General features: G+C 45.1%; 1 protein-coding gene across 1 annotated transcript; it reads left to right on the top strand.

Moving 5' to 3' along the window:
- The first annotated feature begins 5,487 nt into the window (after positions 1-5,487).
- Positions 5,488-7,485, top strand: tmem264 (transmembrane protein 264). The gene has a single exon (XM_048248834.1). The coding sequence runs from the start codon at positions 5,612-5,614 to the stop codon at positions 6,809-6,811; it is 1,200 nt and encodes a 399-aa protein (XP_048104791.1). The 5' UTR covers positions 5,488-5,611; the 3' UTR covers positions 6,812-7,485.
- The last annotated feature ends 11,033 nt before the right edge of the window (positions 7,486-18,518 follow it).

Here is an 18,518-nt window from a genome sequence, read left to right as displayed (position 1 = left end):
AGAGAGACAGAGAGAGAGAGAGAGAGTCTGTGTGTGTGAGTGTATGTATGTGTGTGAGAGAGGGAGAGGGAGTATGTGTGTGTGTGTGTATGTGTGACAGAGAGGGGATGTGTTTATGTGTGTCGTGTTTATTTGTGTGAATGCGTGACCTTCAGTAACACACAGAACACTATAAACATGTAAGTAAACATGTTTCAGGGGATGTTCTTCTGCTGTGTTCTTCTCTTATCTCTCTGCCTCTGGTGGCTTTCTATCTGTCTCTGTCTGCCCCCCCTCCCTCTCTCTCTCTCCCTCTCTCTCTCTCCCTCCCTCTCTCTCCCCCCCCCCTCTCTCACACACACACACACACACTTCCCTGTACCCTTGAAGAATTTTGCTTGTGCTATGACTGCTCTCTGTCTTTTTTGCCTCCTCACTTTGCCCTCTGCCCCCCCACCTCTCTTTTCTCTCTCCATCTCCCTCTCTTTATCTCTCTCACCGGTCAGTCTTTTTCCCCCTGTTCTCTCTCTCCCTTACACACTCTGTCTCTCTCACATACACACACAGGCACACACACACGCACACGCACACACACAAACGGACACACGCACACACACACACACACACACACACACACACACACACACACACACACACACACACACACACACACACACACGCACACACACACACACACACACACGCACCCACACACACACACACACACACACACACACACACACACACACACACAATCCCTAAATCTCTTACCATGATTCATCGATCCCCCAGGGCCGTGTTGGTGATGGTGGTAAGAGGGGGTGGAGGGGGCGGTGGAGTCCCAGCTCCCTGGTGCATGGTGCTCGGGCCCCTTAATGCCTGCTCTCCCTCCCCTGGAAGCCAGCCCAGCCCAACAGGGAACACAGATCAGTGGTCACACACACACACACACACACACACACACACACACACACACACACACACACACACACACACACACACACACACACACACACACACACACACACACACAGGGACAACCAGCACCACCACAATAGCCACTATTCTTTCATCATTAAAATAGAAAGAGAGAGAGAGAGAGAGAGAGAGAGAGAGAGAGAGAGAGAGAGAGAGGGGAGAGAAGAGAAGCACTGAAAAAGAATGAAAAAAGAGGAGGCAAGAGTTTCCTTTATCGCCAGTTAAAAAAAAGAAACCTGAGAAAGGTCATATCATAATACAGGACAAAATAGCCCCCAGGCAAAATACCAGAGAAAGACAAACACCCCTACAGAACAGAGAGCAAAGGAAACCATGACAAACAATCGTTGAGTATTAATCAATTCTGAATTAGATTGGAAGACTCATGCCACATACAGTAGCAGCTGTAGATTCTCAAAGGAATGGATACTGACCATGGAAAACAGTGGATGAGGAGGAGGAGGAGGAGGAAGAGGATGAAAGAGTGGAGGAAAGAGGAGAGAGGGGAGAAATCAAAAAGAGAGAGGTGGATAGAAGAGGAGAAAGAGGAGAGAAGTGGAGACAGGGGAGGAGAGAGAGAAGGAGAGAGGAGGATGGCGGGGTGAAGAGAACAAGTGAGAGGAGGAGAGAGGAGGAGGAAAGAGTGGAGGAAAGAGGAGAGAGGGGAGAAATCAAAAAGAGAGAGGTGGATAGAAGAGGAGAAAGAGGAGAGAAGTGGAGACAGGGGGAGGAGAGAGAGAAGGAGAGAGGAGGATGGCGGGGTGAAGGGAACAAGTGAGAGGAGGAGAGAGGAGGAGGAAAGAGGGAAGGAGAGAGAGTAGAGTTAGCCCTGGAGCTTTGTGTTTTATGTGTTCATCCTCTCTGTCTATTTTTATTTGCTTTTCTCTCCATCCTGGACACTAGCCTTTTATTACTCTCTTTTCTATATCACTCAACACACACACACACACACACACATTCTCTCTTTCCCTCTATCTTTCTTACTTTCAATTGCACCCATTCACGGTTTTTGTCCTACAAATACACCCACATCCATGTGTACACACACACACACACACACACACACACACACACACACACACACTGCCTTCTCTGTCCCATTTATTCTTTGGTTATTTTCATCTTTGTTGTTACTTACTCGTACATGCATGTTATAGTTATATTGTACATTTCTGTTTTTAGTATTTCCTCTCTCTCCCTCCCTCTCTCTCTCTCTCTCTCTCTCTCTCTCTCTCCCTCCCTCCCTATCTCTCTCTCTCTCTCTCTCTCTCTCTCTCTCCTCTCTCCCTCCCTCTGTCTGTATAGGTTGCTGAGCATGGTCCTTCCAGATCCAACGCCTGGGTGCACACTAGAACAGGGGAAATATTAGAGGGACAGAGAGAGGGAGGAAATGAGGGAGGAGTGAGAATGGGAAAGAACGAGAGAGAGAGAGAGAGAGAGAGAGAGAGAGAGAGGAGTGCTGGAGCGAGCTAGAGGAGACAAGACTCACTCTAAGAGCAGCAAGGGCACAGAGCAGACCCCCCCCCTCTATGCACGCTCAGACAAGAAGAGAGGAAGAGAAGAACAGACTGAGAGAAAGGACAGAAATAGAGTGAAATAAACTCCCTCTCTCTCTCTCTCTCTCTCTCTTTCTATACAGAAATGAGTAGAAGAGACTCAAACCTTTCTCTCTCTCTCTCTCTCTCTCTCGCTATACAGAAATGAGTAGAAGAGACTCAAACCTTTCTCTCTCTCTCTGTGTCTGAACAGAAACAGCAACCGCAGGCAGCAAGGGTAGAAGAAGCTCTGTCTGTTCACTTGGAGAGGAGAAGAACACAGAGGGTAGAGAAGAGAGGAGGGAGAAGAGAGAGAGAGAGAGAGAGAGAGAGAGAGGGAGAGAGAGAGAGAGCAGAAGAGAGAGAGAGAGGGAGAGAGAGAGAGAGAGAGAGAAGAGCAGAAGAGAGAGAGAGAGAGAGAGAAAAAGGGAGAGAGACTGAAACCCATTCTCTCTCAACTGCAACAGCAGAGCAGCGAGGAAATACTCAGCTCTGTGAGAGAGCGTACAAGAGACCACTCGGTTGGTTCACTCCGGGAAGACTGGAGTACAGAAAAAAAGAGACAAAAGGAAAAAGAGAGAGAGAGAGAGAGAGAGAGAGAGAGAGAGAGGATAGACACTCAAACCCTTTCCTTTGACGACCAGCAAATAAACTGAGGAGGAAACCAAACAATCATTACTGCCCCCTACACACCCACCCCTCGCTTCAGGAGAGAGAAGGGGGGTGCTTTGAGAGGACTTCACGAAGGACTCGGTGAGCGAACGCGGCTCCAGGGAGCGCTAATGCACCCCGGGATCAACTTTCAAGCCCTCCACTCTGTCGCTCTGACGTCCAGGATAGACGGGGAGGCTTTTGGTGTGGAGAGGAAGATAGCTTTGCAGACACAAAGACAGGATTTGCTGTTACCGAGCAGAGACTACAACTGACCATATCCTGGGAATAAACTTCCACAGTTTTTTTTTTTTTTTGTGGCTGTGTTGTTGTTTTGTCCCCTCCCCGGATTCTACTTCCAACCGGTCTTTTGGCCAAACTGAGGATACTGAGGATTTCAAAAAAAAAAAATTCTTGCAGGTCAAATTAAAAGATAGAAGAGAAGAAGAGCTGAATGAAATGTTCAGATTCTACATTTTCTCTCTTTTTCCCAAACCCGCCGTCTCTGGGACCTAGGCATGGATTACAGATCTGAGTCGCTGGCGGTCAGCATCTTCCTCCTGCTGACCGTGTGGTAGTGGGTGAATGGGCAGGCGGACGGACCGACACGCGCAGAGAGACCTGGGAATAGTTGCTGGGGTTTGCGGTTTTCTCTCCACCACATCTGGGCTACTGGAATCGAGGCATTTGTCACTATGACTACCCATTATGATTGACTTCCGAGCACCAGGGAGAGCGAGGTGTGACAGAGGAGTCATCCTGAACTGTGTTTATCTGTTTGTTTGTGTGTTTGTTTGTTTGTTTTTCTTGCGTGCTCGCTGTTTCCCCGCCTGTCACATTCTTCTCCCGCTCGCACCTCAATCATCATCATCATCATCATCGTTGTCATTCTCGTCCTCATCTTCCTCCGTTCACAGTGCCACCTCATGCCACCAGGTCGCTGAAATATTCAGAAGCTGTGCCCGCGTCTGATGCCATTAGGCATTAATTGGAACAGACGGCACCGGTGCCAGCGGTCTCGTTTGCGGGAGGGGGGGTGAGAGAGAGGAGGCGGCAGAGGTGGTTGTGGTGGTGGTGAGTGTGTGTAAGAGTGTGTGAGGGTGGGGTGGTGAAGGGAGCGCTGGATGCTTATGCAAAGGGTTGAAAGAGTCGAGGAGAAGGAGGTGGAGAAGAGAGGGAGGAGAGAGAGGAGAGGAAAGGGGGGGCAGGCTGAGCTGGAGGTGGTTGCCAGGGTAATGTGGAACGCTGAGATGTAACAGTAAGGAAACAATGCACTGGTACCCAGTTTATGGAGCGAGGAATGTTAGATTACTGTCAGATAACTATCTCTCTTTTCTCTCTCTATCTCTGTCTCTTGTTGTGTGTCTCTCTCCATAAAACTGTCTCTTTTTAATCCCTCTCTCTGGTCCTACCTTTTTATCTCTCTCTCTCGCTCCCTCTTGGTCGACACTTTTTTTCTTTTTTTGGCCCTTGATCTCTTAATCTCTCTCCCTCTCTTTCTTTTCTCTCTTTCATTTTTCCCTGTCTGCCCTCTTTGGGGATCTGGTGGCCTGGCAACAGTAGTGACAGCAACTCTCACACACACACACACACACTCACGCACCCGATCCAAATCTATCTGGTTGATTTTAATCTTGGCGGCACCTACAACTCTCTGTCTTCAACCTCCTTCCAAAAATTAAAATACTCCCCAAGTCAGTGCCAGTAAACCTCTTCAGTCTCTCCACCAATTACAACTCAGACAGCTCTTGAGGAAATGCCCACAGTCACAGCACCAAGACCATCAGTCTCCATAACCATCAGCCTATCAGTAATCATAATGGCTGTCCACTCCTCAATCCTCTGTTCTCTCTTTGACCAGATCAATATCATTCCCCCTACAATAAGGAAATGCCCATCCACAATGGTTCTACCTCTACTTGTGAAGTGTCCCGTTTACAGTTTTCTTCCTTTACTGAAGTGAATCTATCCTTCTTCTTTCCTCTTCTTTCTTCTTGTCCCCCTTTTTTAGCGCTTGATCTGTCACCGGATCAGTCTGGTTTTCCCTCCACTTTTGACGTTTCTAGAGCAGCAGTTACTAAAGTAAAAAGTATCTCCTTCTCCTCCTTCAACTTTTTTTCTGTTTTTATCAACCTCCTCTTCCTTCTATCCTTCCTCTTCTTCTCCTTCTATCCTTCTTCTTCTTCTTCTTGAATTTCCCCTGGGGATCAGATATCTATCTATCTATCTATCTATCTTCTTCCCCTTGTTCTTCTTCTCCTTCTATCCTTCCTCTTCTTCTCCTTCTATCCGTCTTCTTCTCCTTCTATCCTCCTTCTTCACCTTCTTCTTCTTCTTGTTCTTGTCCTTCTCATTGATCTTTCTTTTGTTTGCCTCTGGAGCACGGTGGTTTTCTCCCTCTTGTGTTGTCCCATTGTCTCCCTCTGTTTGTCTTTCCCTCCTCCACCTCTGGTGGTCACTGCTCCACGATGGCCCCCCCTCCGCCCGTGAACAAGCCCCACGTGTGCCTGTCCGCAGCGCTGATCGTGTGCAGCATGGCGCTGCTGGACGCCTACCTGGTGGAGCAGAGCGTGGGTCCGCGCAAAGTGGGCGTGTGCATCATGGTGCTGGTGGGCGACGCCTGCTTCCTGATCGTGCTGCGCTATGTGGCCGTGTGGGTGGGCGCCGAGGTTCGCTCGGCCCAGCGCGGCTACGCCATGGTCCTCTGGTTCTTCTACGTCTTCGTGCTGGAGATCAAGGTCTACTTTGTGTACCAGAACTACAAGGCCAAGGCATCGTCCACCACTACAGGCGGACACACTCCGGGAGGGGATGGTAGTGGGAGTGTTGGCGGCGTGAGTGGTGGCGGTGCGGTCATCCTGACGGACGCGCTGGGCCGCAAGTCGCTGACCCTCCTCCTGTCGGTCTGCGTCCCCATCCTCTACATCGTGCTGGCCGCCATCGACCACATGGAGTACGTGCGCCCGGTCCGCAAGCGCGAGGAGATCCGCAGCCGGCTCTTCTGGGTGGTGGTGGACCTGCTGGACGTGCTGGACGTGCAGGCGAGCCTGTGGGAGCCCCAGCGACGAGGCCTGCCGCTCTGGGTGGAGGGCCTGACCTTCTTCTACTGCTACATCCTGCTGCTGGTGCTGCCGTGCGTGTCGCTGAGCGAGATCAGCATGCAAGGGGTCAACATCGCGCCGCACAAGATGATGCTCTACCCGATCCTGAGCCTGGCGACCATCAACGTGGTGACGCTGCTGATCCGCGGCGGCAACCTGCTGCTGTACCGGGAGGCGCGCGTGTCCGGCGTCCTGGTGGGCAAGAACGTGGTGGCCATTGTGCTCAAGGCCTGCAGCTTCGCGCAGTACCGAAAGAGCCTGCAGGGGCCAGCGGCGAGCGCCACCACCACCACGTCGATGGGGGTCAGTGTCGGCGGTGGCGGCGTTGGTATGTCACCTGCGTTGACCGCCGAGCTGCACAAAAACAGCATCATAGTGACGCACACCTCCGGCGGACCCAACGCCTTGGGCGGGAGCACCATGAGCGTGCCCGTGACTCTGAGCGTGCCCGTGATGGTGCCGGTGGCGAGCATGCCCGCTGTCCCACCGCAGGTGGTGATCCAGGACTTGACCATTCTGCCAGAGGAGAGCGAGGGAGAGGGTGAGGGGGAGGGGGAGGACACGTGACGCATTGCCCTGGACTTCCTCACGGGGGAGCAGTGACGTTATCAAATCAACACCCCGGGGATGTATGTCACAAGCCCCGTTGGATAATGCTGTGGCACACAGGATTTAGCTGGGAATTTTGGAATATGATATTCTACAATACACTAAAACAGCTTTTAAATGGGCCGTGTTCTGGGATGCTTGATAGGCTGAAACCCAGAATGGACATGATGTTACCCCAAAATGTGGATTATGGCAAAACGTGGAAATGCAAAGCTGATCCACCCTGGTCTGCTCAAGAAGAAAATGCATTGGATTTGGTCCTGGAGGATGTTTAGGTGCCCAGATGTCTGGGTGCAGAGTATGCTGTGCTCAGGGGATGAATGAGACTACATGACATAAATGGGCGAAAAACTATAGAATGTCTTAACTCTCAAGGTTTTGAGTTTTTTTCTGGAATATGTCTGCCTTAGTTTTGGGTGAAAAGGTATTTGACAAGATGACAAGATGATTGTTGCCGATTGATTGTTGTAAACCAGTGAATAAGTGGAAATTGATCCTGTAAATGCTGTGTACAGTAGTGTTTCTCCTATTATGTCCTTACCATTGGAATGCACATTGTCCACAGATTTTCTATACTCCATTTGAACAACATGATTAAAAAAATAAATAAAAAAATAGTTCGTTACAAACAGCATACTAGTGTTTATAAAAGACGGTTTGTTTCTTCTATACACTTTAGTTTTTCTTGTTGTGTAAGTTATTAGTCTGTGTGTTTGTGATGGATTGCATTTCCAATGGTTGTTTCTAATGAAGGGATTATATTGGGTTAAAAGCAGAATCCTTTGCAGAGTTTTATTTCACAAAGAAAGTGTGTAACTGGACTTTTATTAATGGATCTGTGTGTGTGTGTGTGTGAGAGAGAGTGTGCATATGCTGCCCTACGTGTTTGTATGACTAGACTAAATACCTGCGATCCTTATGATTAGACACAAACTCATTTCATGGCCTCACCAACGGATGTAAAGATTTTTACATTTGCTTAATGTTCGTAGTGTCACCGACCCATTCCCCCCGACATTAGTCGAGATGTACCGACCGCCTGTCAGCACTAATGAAATTTCATGGCATGAATTCAATTTAATAAGCTGTATAAGGCTGAGTGAAACCTCCTGTGCCGGTTGCGGAGAGACAAAAAGTGCTTCCCCCAAAGGGATCTCGTTGTGTAAAGTTCAAAGTTATTAATCCGCAGTGTGACTCTCATCTCTGATTTCAGGCCTCATCACTGGCTGTTTTTGTCAGTCGTGGGAAATCCTCACGATAAAGGAAGTGCGATGGCTTGCTATCTAGGAAATCCACATGCTCTTGTCACGGCTCGAGTCACGATGCCAAGAGTAACAATCCAAACTAATCCTGTTTGCTGAACCGTTTCGTGTGGCACTAACATCACACTAACATCTTTCACCACTAGTGAGTAAGATATGCAAAGGGCATGGGGGCGGCTTTGAAACACTCAAACGCAGGATTTAACTAACTGCTGTAACCCAGTGGTGTGTTGCATGCGCTTCGATAGCTCTCGACATTCAGATTGTCGCCGAGCTCTTATCAGAGCCATTCGCCGACCTCCGTCTCCTATAGCCTCGCGCTCTCTCCACGGCAGGGTAGTTTAATGATCCTTCTAGTCAATGAATCAGCAAGACACCATAGAAGAAATCTTTCTACAGCCCAAGAGTCAGCTAGCTTTGGAGTGCAGCTGGCTTTGGACTGGTTGCGGGCCGGATCTGGCCCACATAGGGGGCCTCGAGTCGCCCTCTCTGGTGGTGCCACTGCACAGCTGGAGTCTCTCAGAGGCGTTAAGATGCGTGCGTATTCATTTCCATGAGGGGATTTGCTGTGTGCTTTTCATCATCAGCGTTACTTAGAGACTGCAAGAAAATGAAATGAACAAGTTTGGAAATATATTTTTAACAAGTAAAGGCAACTGTAGAGTAAACTCACACAAACGCACGCACGCACACACCCGTGGCCGAGGAGCAGGGACTTGCACTCTGCAGGGGTTCCAATTAAAAACTCAGACATCATAAGGCTCAGAAAAAAAGCAAAGAAGTTGATTTTTTTTTTTAAATCAGTACAAAGTCCAAAAACAGTTTTAAATTGCTATCCAACTCACCACCACAGAACAAAATGATGAGAGCCATATCATATGATCGTTCGGTGTGTAGTTGCACTGTGGAAAAAGAATAACATCCATTAAGTGTCTGGTATGACTAAGGTTAGAACTTCACAGACTCTGTTGCTATAGCTACTGTAGCTTTTCTTACCCTTTGTATGAGGGCAACAATTCTCTGTTGTACAGCATGTCCTTGGAGTCCAGCCAATGGAGTGCACAAAAACAGGAGTTGGAGTCCCGCAATGCACACACAAACAAACAAACAAACAATAGTGTGAAACACACAGAGGTGGGCACAAATACATTAAAAACTGGCTCATAAAACGTAACAAAATAAAATACAAAATACTGATGTGAAAAATGTATTTAATTAAAATACAAGTAATTAGTAATTCGAAACTACAAAAATACCCACATAATAATCATGGTATACCAATGTTTAAAAGAAACTACAAGGCATATTATTGAAAATGTAATGTAAATGTAAAGCAAATACTATTTTCTGATTAGCTGGCAGAGGGCTATTAAATCTGTACATTGGGGCGCCTATGAAGTAGATCTGGTAAAAAAAATAAAAAAATCGGCATCCCATATCAATGTAAACAATGATTGAACTGACAAGAAAATACAAATGACAAAATACGCTAAAGTCATTAAATACGTATTTAAAATGCACATAATTAACATCCTGCCCATGTCTGGATACACACATGAACACAGGCATGGAGGAAATAGATAACATTAAAAAAAAAGAAGCAGCGATAAAATAAATCAGCTTACGTAAAATCAGCTTACATGGACTTACACTGGTTAGATACCTAAACAATGTACCTTACATGGATTTACACTGGTTAGAGAGTAGTAAGAAAGTGGATATTTTAAAGAGAATAGTGGAAGTGGTGTTGTATTTTGATGAGTGGAGGCTCTTAAAACTGAATTTGATCACAAAGGCTGATTTTAGCAGAGGCCCTGTGGGTCCTATCTTTCTAATGGAAATGATTTATTCCCTCTGAAGTTTTTTATTATTTGAGATTTTGTGTGTGTGCGTGTGTGTGTGCGTGTGTTCTTACAAACATACTTTCACTTCTGAACAAAAGGCATTGGGATACCAACTGGCTCACTCTGTTTGGCCTCAACTAGCTGAATAAGCATATGTCGACAAGATGCATTAATACCAATACATATTCAGCTGGAAAACAGCCGTTCCAACAGAGAATGTACTTCAATTTGGTTAAATTATTCAATAAACCGACTGGAGATCAATCTCAAACTTCATTTGAATACCACCTGTTTTCTATTAGTTGATGGAGAACTTGGCCTTGGCTTGGTGAAAGAGAAGCAATCGGATTGCCAACTTTTTGCTGAAGTGATCTGAATTTGCAACACAAAAGACCCATGGGTACTGAACTCAAGACCTCAGAAAGCTTTCTGCGCTTATAGTTTTTCTCAGTCACTTAGGTACATTTCTCAAATCATCCTCAACATTTGCAAAACAGTAAGAGTGTAACGAAGGCGAACTGAGCTAGCCTGCTAGTTGCCCGTGTAAATCCTCACAGCCCTAACCTTAAGAACGCTTCTAACCGCTGAGTTGGAAGCCTGGGCTTTTAGCTCAGTGGTTAGAGCGTTCGTCTTCCATGCCGGTGTGTGTGTCAAGGTGGCGGGTTTGAGGCCTGTGAACGGCGAACGAAACGACCTTGTGACAAGTGCATTTCTCCAAACAGTTCGTACAAATAGCAAAACACCATGGATTACCTGCAAAAGCCAGTTTCTTGCTCAAAATCCTTAGTCCATCTCTCAAAAGTAAATATCTGTGTCAATGAACATGTCAGTGCCATCAGAATGACAAGTCCTTGTGTTATTGTGTACGGACAACACAGTCAAATTGCTTAGTCGTGTTATCAATATAACAGTGTACTCTGGAGGGATGTTCTGATGTAAACTATGGCTAAATTGATGACATTTTTTTGATGACAATTATTGTAATTAAACGTATGCCGTTATTTTCCCTGAGATGTGTAAATAAGTTCAAAACACATGAGGGCCAGTGTGATGGTATGACCCTTGGAAAGCGGATGACAGAGTAGGACATCAAGGGCTCTCCTTTCATCTATCAGAGCTTTTAGCACAATTAAATACAATCACCACAATGTGACTCAAAATCAGTATCAACCAAATCACTGTAACTGAATAACCATGACCAAGTTGTGTTCTAAGCAAAACAAGCTAACGAGGTCGGTGGAAGTCTTAAGCAAGAGAGACGGATCCGGTCCCATTCCCTTGACACATGCCTTTCATCCTTTAGAACTTTTCTCACATTGAGACACTCAACAAACAAACAAACAAACAAACAAACAAATAAATAAATAAATAAATAAATAAATAAATAAGTTTGTCTCGAGTCTTGTTGAGCCCAAAGAACCATGGCTCAGCAAATGAGAGGCTGAAGAGGAAAATTGCACCATCCTGACTCCAGTGAAGAACAACCAAGAGCTGAAAGAGACAGCATTTAGGCACTGTGTGTGTGTGTGTCTGTCTGTTTGTGTATCACTGTGTGTCTCTGTGTGAGTGAGTGTGTGCATCTGTGGTGTATATGTGTGAGTGTGCTTGTGCTTGTGTGTGTGTCTGTGTCTGTTTGTGTGTTTGAGAGCAGGGGGTCAGTTTGGTAGGGGGAGCAGGGGTACAAATTGACAGGTTAGACACATTCTTGACTTGTCTTTGTGCAAGTATGTGTGTATCAATGTGTGTACTGAACTGCACTTACTAATATGAGCCCTTCTGTGTGGGTGTGGGTGTGTGTGTGTGTGATTTACTGGAAGTCATTGACAGACCAGACTGACTCACACTGGGATGCTGATTATTATTATTGGATGGTATTAGAGAACTAAGGAGACTGGTGCGGCGAGACTAGAGAGCACTATCCTCCTTCACAAAACACAGAGTATCACACAGAGACTAGAGAGCACTCTCTCCTTTATCACACCAGAGTATCACACAGAGACTAGAGAGCACTCTCTCCTTTATCACACCAGAGTATCACACAGAGACTAGAGAGCACTCTCTCCTCCATCACACCACAGAGCCTGCAGGGATGGGAAGACCTCACAGAGGAGATGGATGGGGGACGAAATCAATTTAAAAGTATCGTGTGTGAGTAGTGTGTGTGTGTGTAAGGGAAAGAGTGAGAAAGTATGTGTGTGCATGTGTGGATGTTCATGACTACTATGCAATAAAGTTTAAGCCAAAGGAAGGGGGAACAAAAAGCAGTGACTGCATGTACATATGCCCCATTTGTTTTAGTGTGATGTGTGATTAAAAGCAGCATGAAAGAAGAGGGATGTCATCAGCATCAACATGCCCACTCACTATGTGAATTCTCCAGACAGTTACCTGCAGTGTCATGGGCTCACTTGGACATTTTCTGGACTTGGTCCTGTGGAGCTGGCTGGGTTATGTCCGGCTAATGACCAGACCAACTGCTGACTCCTACATCTATCATTCTAAGATAGATAGAAAGACCCTTCCTAGGGAATGTTTAGAGAGGTGGAGCAGCAAATAGTGTAGAGAGAGAGAGAGAGATTGATAAAGGAAGGAAAGGCATCTCTTTAACATGCCTGTTGATCTCAGAGGATTAGTCCATCGCTTGGCAACCCTCTTGAGTCATTCCTGGTAATTATGCTTATACAATCCTCCTCCTGAAGCCACTCATTCAGTCAGCTGTCAGTGGAGAGCATCACAATACACAGACTCAGCACAGACAACCCAAAAGAGACGACGTTTAGATCCATAACCACACCACCACCCTTGGGTTCCCTGACGATGTTTAGACCCATAACCACACACCACCACCCTTGGGTTCCCTGAACTGACAACCCAAAAGAGAGGATGTTTAGACCCATAACCACAAACCACCACCCTTGGGTTCCCTGACGATGTTTAGACCCAAAACCACACACCAACACCCTTGTGTTCCCTGAACTGACAACCCAAAAGTGACAATGTTTATACCCATAACCACACACACACCACCCTTGGGTTCCCTGAACTGACAACCCAAAAGTGACGACGTTTAGACCCATAACCACACACCACCACCCTTGGGTTCCCTGAACTGACAACCCAAAAGTGACGACGTTTAGACCCATAACCACACACCACCACCCTTGGGTTCCCTGAGGGGGTTTGGAACTTCACATAACAAAACTGAGCATCTGAACTGCAAACTTTCCCACAGCACTCAGAGCACTGTGAGTCAGAGACATATTTCACTCACACATCATCAAAACTGTCAAAATATGTTTCTGGAGGATGGAGGACACACAGAGAGAGAGAGAGAGAGAGAGAGAGAGAGAGAGAATAACACTTAGTCCAATGTATTGTAATGTGTAGACTGTCTATGTGTGTGTGTGCGCTTGTGTGTGTGTGAATGTGTGTGTGTGAATGTGTGTGTGTGTGCACATGCGTACGTGTGTGTGTGTGCGAAAGAGAGAGAGAAAGTGAGTTTACATGCAATTGTTCATGTTACATACTGTTTCCCTTAATGATATCAATGTTCTAGTTATTATTGTAAAAAAAAAAAACATTGTTATGCTGTTTTGCCTGGGACGTGAGGCATAACAGTGGAAATGACGGCAGCCTGGTGCAGCGACGTGGAAAAACAAAATGTTCATATAAATTGCACACCTCTCTACGCCATAAACGCCACGCCACACACTTAAAAGGGTACTACACTATTTTGTATGAAAAATGCAGGTCTTTACTTATCACTATTATTATTTATTAAGATTGATCAAATGATTGTATACTGTGGAGTGTAAATTCCATTGATTTGGATTGTTTAAGAATGAATGTTTGAATGAAGGAACGTTTACGTTTGATGTTGATGATATGTATACTCAAAAGAACATGCACTTTTTAGGACGCATACAGAAAGCATTAAGGGGATTTTAAAATATATTTCATTCCAGCGTTATTAAGTGTTGTTGTTGGTGAATGTTGTTTTAAATAGATATATGAGATTATACTGCAATGTAAAAAATGCATTCACTCAATAATTCCAAGGCACATAGACTATTAGGACTGATAGAACTATTTACATTTACATTGGGACATGGCTGCAAATTACAACCACTGACCTTTCTCTGGAAGTCCCCATTACCAAAACCATCTACCCTCCATAGAACCTTTTAAAGAAATGTCAACGCTGTTATTGGTTCTTTGAGCACGTCGGCCATTAGTTGTATAACCGTGAGTCACACAGGGTCGCAGAGTGGAACAGCACAGGTCAAACACACGAGTACAAACCATCATGGTCATGGATCAAGGAGAAAGAGAAAGAGAGAAAAAAAGAAAGAAAGAAAGAGAGATAGAGTGGCCTACACAATGTAGACAACGGCTGCACTTTTCCCCCCCAACTCACAGCAGGACTGTCTGAGAGAGCTGGAGACACTGCATGGGATGTACATGGGATGTCAATGAAAAGTGGCTGATTAATTCTCCGGAATGTTCTTTCACAGAAATTTCTACTTGATTCCTTTGTGTCTTACTGTCTTTGACCTACTTGCTGTCGAGGCCTGGACTCAGAGCCAGCATTTATGCTCACCTCAGCCAAGTGCCAGTCTTTGAAGCCTTTGTACTTCTAATTCAGGTCATGGTAATCTTAAAAAAAGGTAGGCTGGGCATTTGCCAGGTTGAGATACCTTTCCAGAAATGAATGCCAAAATAATTGTTTCATTGTTTATCCTCAATGTTTAGTAAATTGTCTTTGTAAAGACCTCCACTGACAGACAGATGGGTGTATATTTTGTTCTCTGCCATATTAGTGTGCTCAAAGTCAGGTATTTTATCTCAGTCAATAGCAAACCTAACTGGTTGATTTTGAATGTACATATTACCTCATGCTATTTGCGTCTTTTTGCTGCACTTGACAAACCTGACGAACCGGACCCACATCATGATGTAGGGTCTGGAAACTCACCATTGGTAGTGCTCATTCCGAGGGTTGGGATAAACAGCTGTCTTTCAAATTCCCTCTGCACGCAAAAGGATAGCGCTACAACTCATGAGTCCCATGCATTTCCCACTAGCAGAGCTAGTTGGCTATCAAACTTTTGCCAACTTAAAAAAAGCTTGACTCGAGTCGCACTGGTCGCCAGCAGCAGCATCCATCTTCTTTGTTTTCAAGTACCAGGGAATTCACACTGAACCGTCGCAACGTTAAGCCCGCCCACCGACTCTATACACAATGTGATTGGCCTAATTGAAGTTTGATTTTTCCAGCTTGCAAGCCAACGGAGAGTTGCTAGACTACCCTGGCTGCAAATGACATTTGCTGCCACTAGGGTGCGCCTAGATTTCTAGGCTAGCACTTGACAGCACAGTCAAGGTCCTGGTGCTCACACCAACAGAAATAACTCTTGTGAAAAACTGTACAGGAAGTACCAACAGGTCTAATCAAATGCATTTGCATGAGGACTGATCTCTGCAATACAGGCCTCCCCCATCGACCCAGCTAGTCAACATTTAGCCAGACGTTAGCATTTCTCCATGTAAATCAGCTCTTTAACTTCAAACAATATCAAACAGAGTGTTGAAAGGTGAGGACCATAGCCTAGTTGTTGGCAAAACACAGTGCCGTCTTTCCTACTTAAAGTGAAACACCATACGCATGACAGAGGGAATGTATGAGACGCTAATCACTGCTAACACTCAATATGAGACGCTAATCACTGCTAACGCTCAATATGAGACGCTAATCACTGCTAACACTCAATATGAGACGCTAATCACTGCTAACCCTTAATATAAGACGCTAATAACTACCAACGCTCAATATGAGACGCTAATCACTACTAACACTCAATATGAGACACTAATCACTGTTAATGCTCAATTCAGTTCAATTCAATTGATTTTATTTTTTGTAGAGCCCCAATCAGATTGAACATAGCGTCAGGGCCCAGATGGCAATTTCCTTTGGGCCGGATCCGCATAAAAGCCATTAGATCCGCCTGTAGCGGACATACGGTATCTGACTGTGGGCCAGGTCTGCTCCTGATACAGGTTTCAGCTCTGCTAGCAATGCTGTTTTATCACCGGTTTACAGATTTGTCCCAGGTCCAATTTCCAACTCAACTGGAAGTCAGGAGATGCGCTTTAAAATACAAAAAACCCGATTTGGCCCAAACCTGTGATAATGGATATGAGCCGAAGGACCATTTTTTTCACAGCAGACCCAGGTGGTAATGATATTAATTAAGGTGCTGATTCTGCTAAATTGACCTTTCCCTACTTCATTGTCAACTGGCTGCTAAAGAAAAAAAAGGTATTTTGAATGGCACAAATTTAGAAACCATGGGGTGCACTATGTTCCCATGGCCACTTCATTTCTACAGTAAGGCTGGAAAAGAAGATATAGTTGGCTCAATATTGATCATATGCTCGTTTCATTATTTTTATTATTACCTAGCAGTGGTAAAAGTAGTCAATTGTTGTTTGTGTCAGATCAAACAGTGCTATGAGACAACCCCCGATGTTCTTGCCACGATGCAGAAGTCCAAGCAGTAACGTTAATCAAGGATCTTTGGTTTGCTCACTGTCAATCTTTTGACATGATTTGCCAGCCTGGACTAGGACAGCCCAACTTTTCAAGGTAGGCTCTGCTTTTCTGCTTTTATCTCTGTTGGTTTATTCAGAGACAACAATAAGCAAACAAGCGATTGATAACTTTACTGTAAGGTTATACTATTATTTTCCAGCAAAATATAGGCTAGGCTACTAGCTTAGCTTGAGCAAAACAGCCATCACAATAACTAGCCTATTTTGGTAACAGCTAACGCCAACAGGATCACTGATGGTAAAAACGAGTGTAATTGTGACTTAACCTATTTTCAAAAAGGAATAAATGGCTCATGTTTATTTTTTGTTGTTTCAGATTGACCATGGAGATGACTGAGGAAGACAGCCTGAACAGTGGAATTGACAATTTACTTAAACTTTGTCTGGGATTGCACTTCTACAGCCAGGTTGTTGAATAAAAAAAATAATAAGACACTTATGTGTAAAAGTTTTTTACCCCCTTGTGTTTGTAGCCTAGCTTATGTTTATCAGTTGAGCTGTTGGGAAAACGCTACTTAACTTTAGCCTGGGTGAACCTATAACGAACCTGTTAGCAAATGTGTAGCAAACAGATTTTTCAGGAAAATTAGCCCCAATTACGAATCACATTTCACATGTCAAATAAAGCCGGGCTGATGTCTGATAAACGGGTCCGCATCACACACAATAAAGCGGACCCGTATTGCATATGATAAACAGATCTGGAACACGTCAGTGACACAGACTACCATACGGAACTGGGCCAGTCTTAGCCCTTATTGGTACCAGATCCGTCAAACGGATCCAGACCAATTTTGGACCGATGTGCGTTTAGACGCCGGATCAGGTCCATTATGCAGATCCGTGCCGGACGTTGTGGTAGGTGTGGCCCAGTTCCGTCCCAGTGTATGTTTGCTATCTGGGGGTGCTTTACAGATGGCAAATTACTGGCCACCTCGGTTCAAGCAAGAAAAACATCTTGATTAGAGAAGACCAATGCACTGACTATACAAGTATACTGATAACTAGATGTACCGCAGAGCGGTACAAAATATGACCGCCGCCCAGTCCAACACATTTCTTCCAGAAAAATAAGTCACGCTTGTCAAATTGTGTTCATTTCCTACTTTGTTCCTTTTTTGTGTGTTTGTAATTGAGTGTGTGCAGAGTGTGTGGTTGTTTTTGTGTATATGTGTTTTGTGTGTGTTTTGTGTGTGAGTGTGTGTGTGTGTGTGTGTGTGTGCGTGTGTTTGTGCGTGTGTTTGTAGGTGTGTTTGTATGTGTGGGTGCATGTGTGTGTGTGTGTGTATGTGTGTTTATGTGTTTGTGTGCGTGTTTATGCGTGTCGTGTGTGTGCATGTATGTGTGTGTGCATGTGTGCATGAGTAGTGTGTATGTGTTTTTGTGTGTGTGTGTGTGTGCGTGCGCATGTGTGTGTACATAAATAAAGCAAATCAGGGAACCACCTACTCTTTGCGATAGTGCCATGGGATCTTTAACAACCATGGTGAGTCAGGACCTCAAATTAACATTCATGCAAAGGAAAACATCTCCTGCAGTACAGTGTCCCTGTCACTGCAATAGGACATTGGGATTGATATTTGTTTGGTGGCTTTTGGCCACAGGGAAGAAGCCACCAGTGTTGGGAGGGTTACTTTCAAAACGTATTCCGTTACAGAATACAGAATACATGCCCAAAAATGTAATTTGTAAAGTATTCCGTTACGTTACTCAATCTGAGTAACGTATTCTGAATACTTAGATTATTTCCGCATTGAATTGCATTTTATAAGTGTAGGAATGCGGCCATTAAATCCTGCTTAGGCCTACTAAACAGGCCTATTCTGGTGTTCTTCTGTTCCAAATGGCTGAAGTGTTAGGCCCACATAGGAGAATGTAAAGTCAACTAAGCTACCTGATACAACTTTAAAATAGCAAGGTGACAACTAAAACTACAGCAGGCGA

Source organism: Alosa alosa, chromosome 7, assembly GCF_017589495.1.
Source record: "Alosa alosa isolate M-15738 ecotype Scorff River chromosome 7, AALO_Geno_1.1, whole genome shotgun sequence".
Taxonomy (NCBI): Eukaryota; Metazoa; Chordata; class Actinopteri; order Clupeiformes; family Clupeidae; genus Alosa; species Alosa alosa.
The sequence above is the reverse complement of the archived record's forward strand: the minus strand, read 5'-3'. Positions and strand labels throughout refer to the sequence as shown.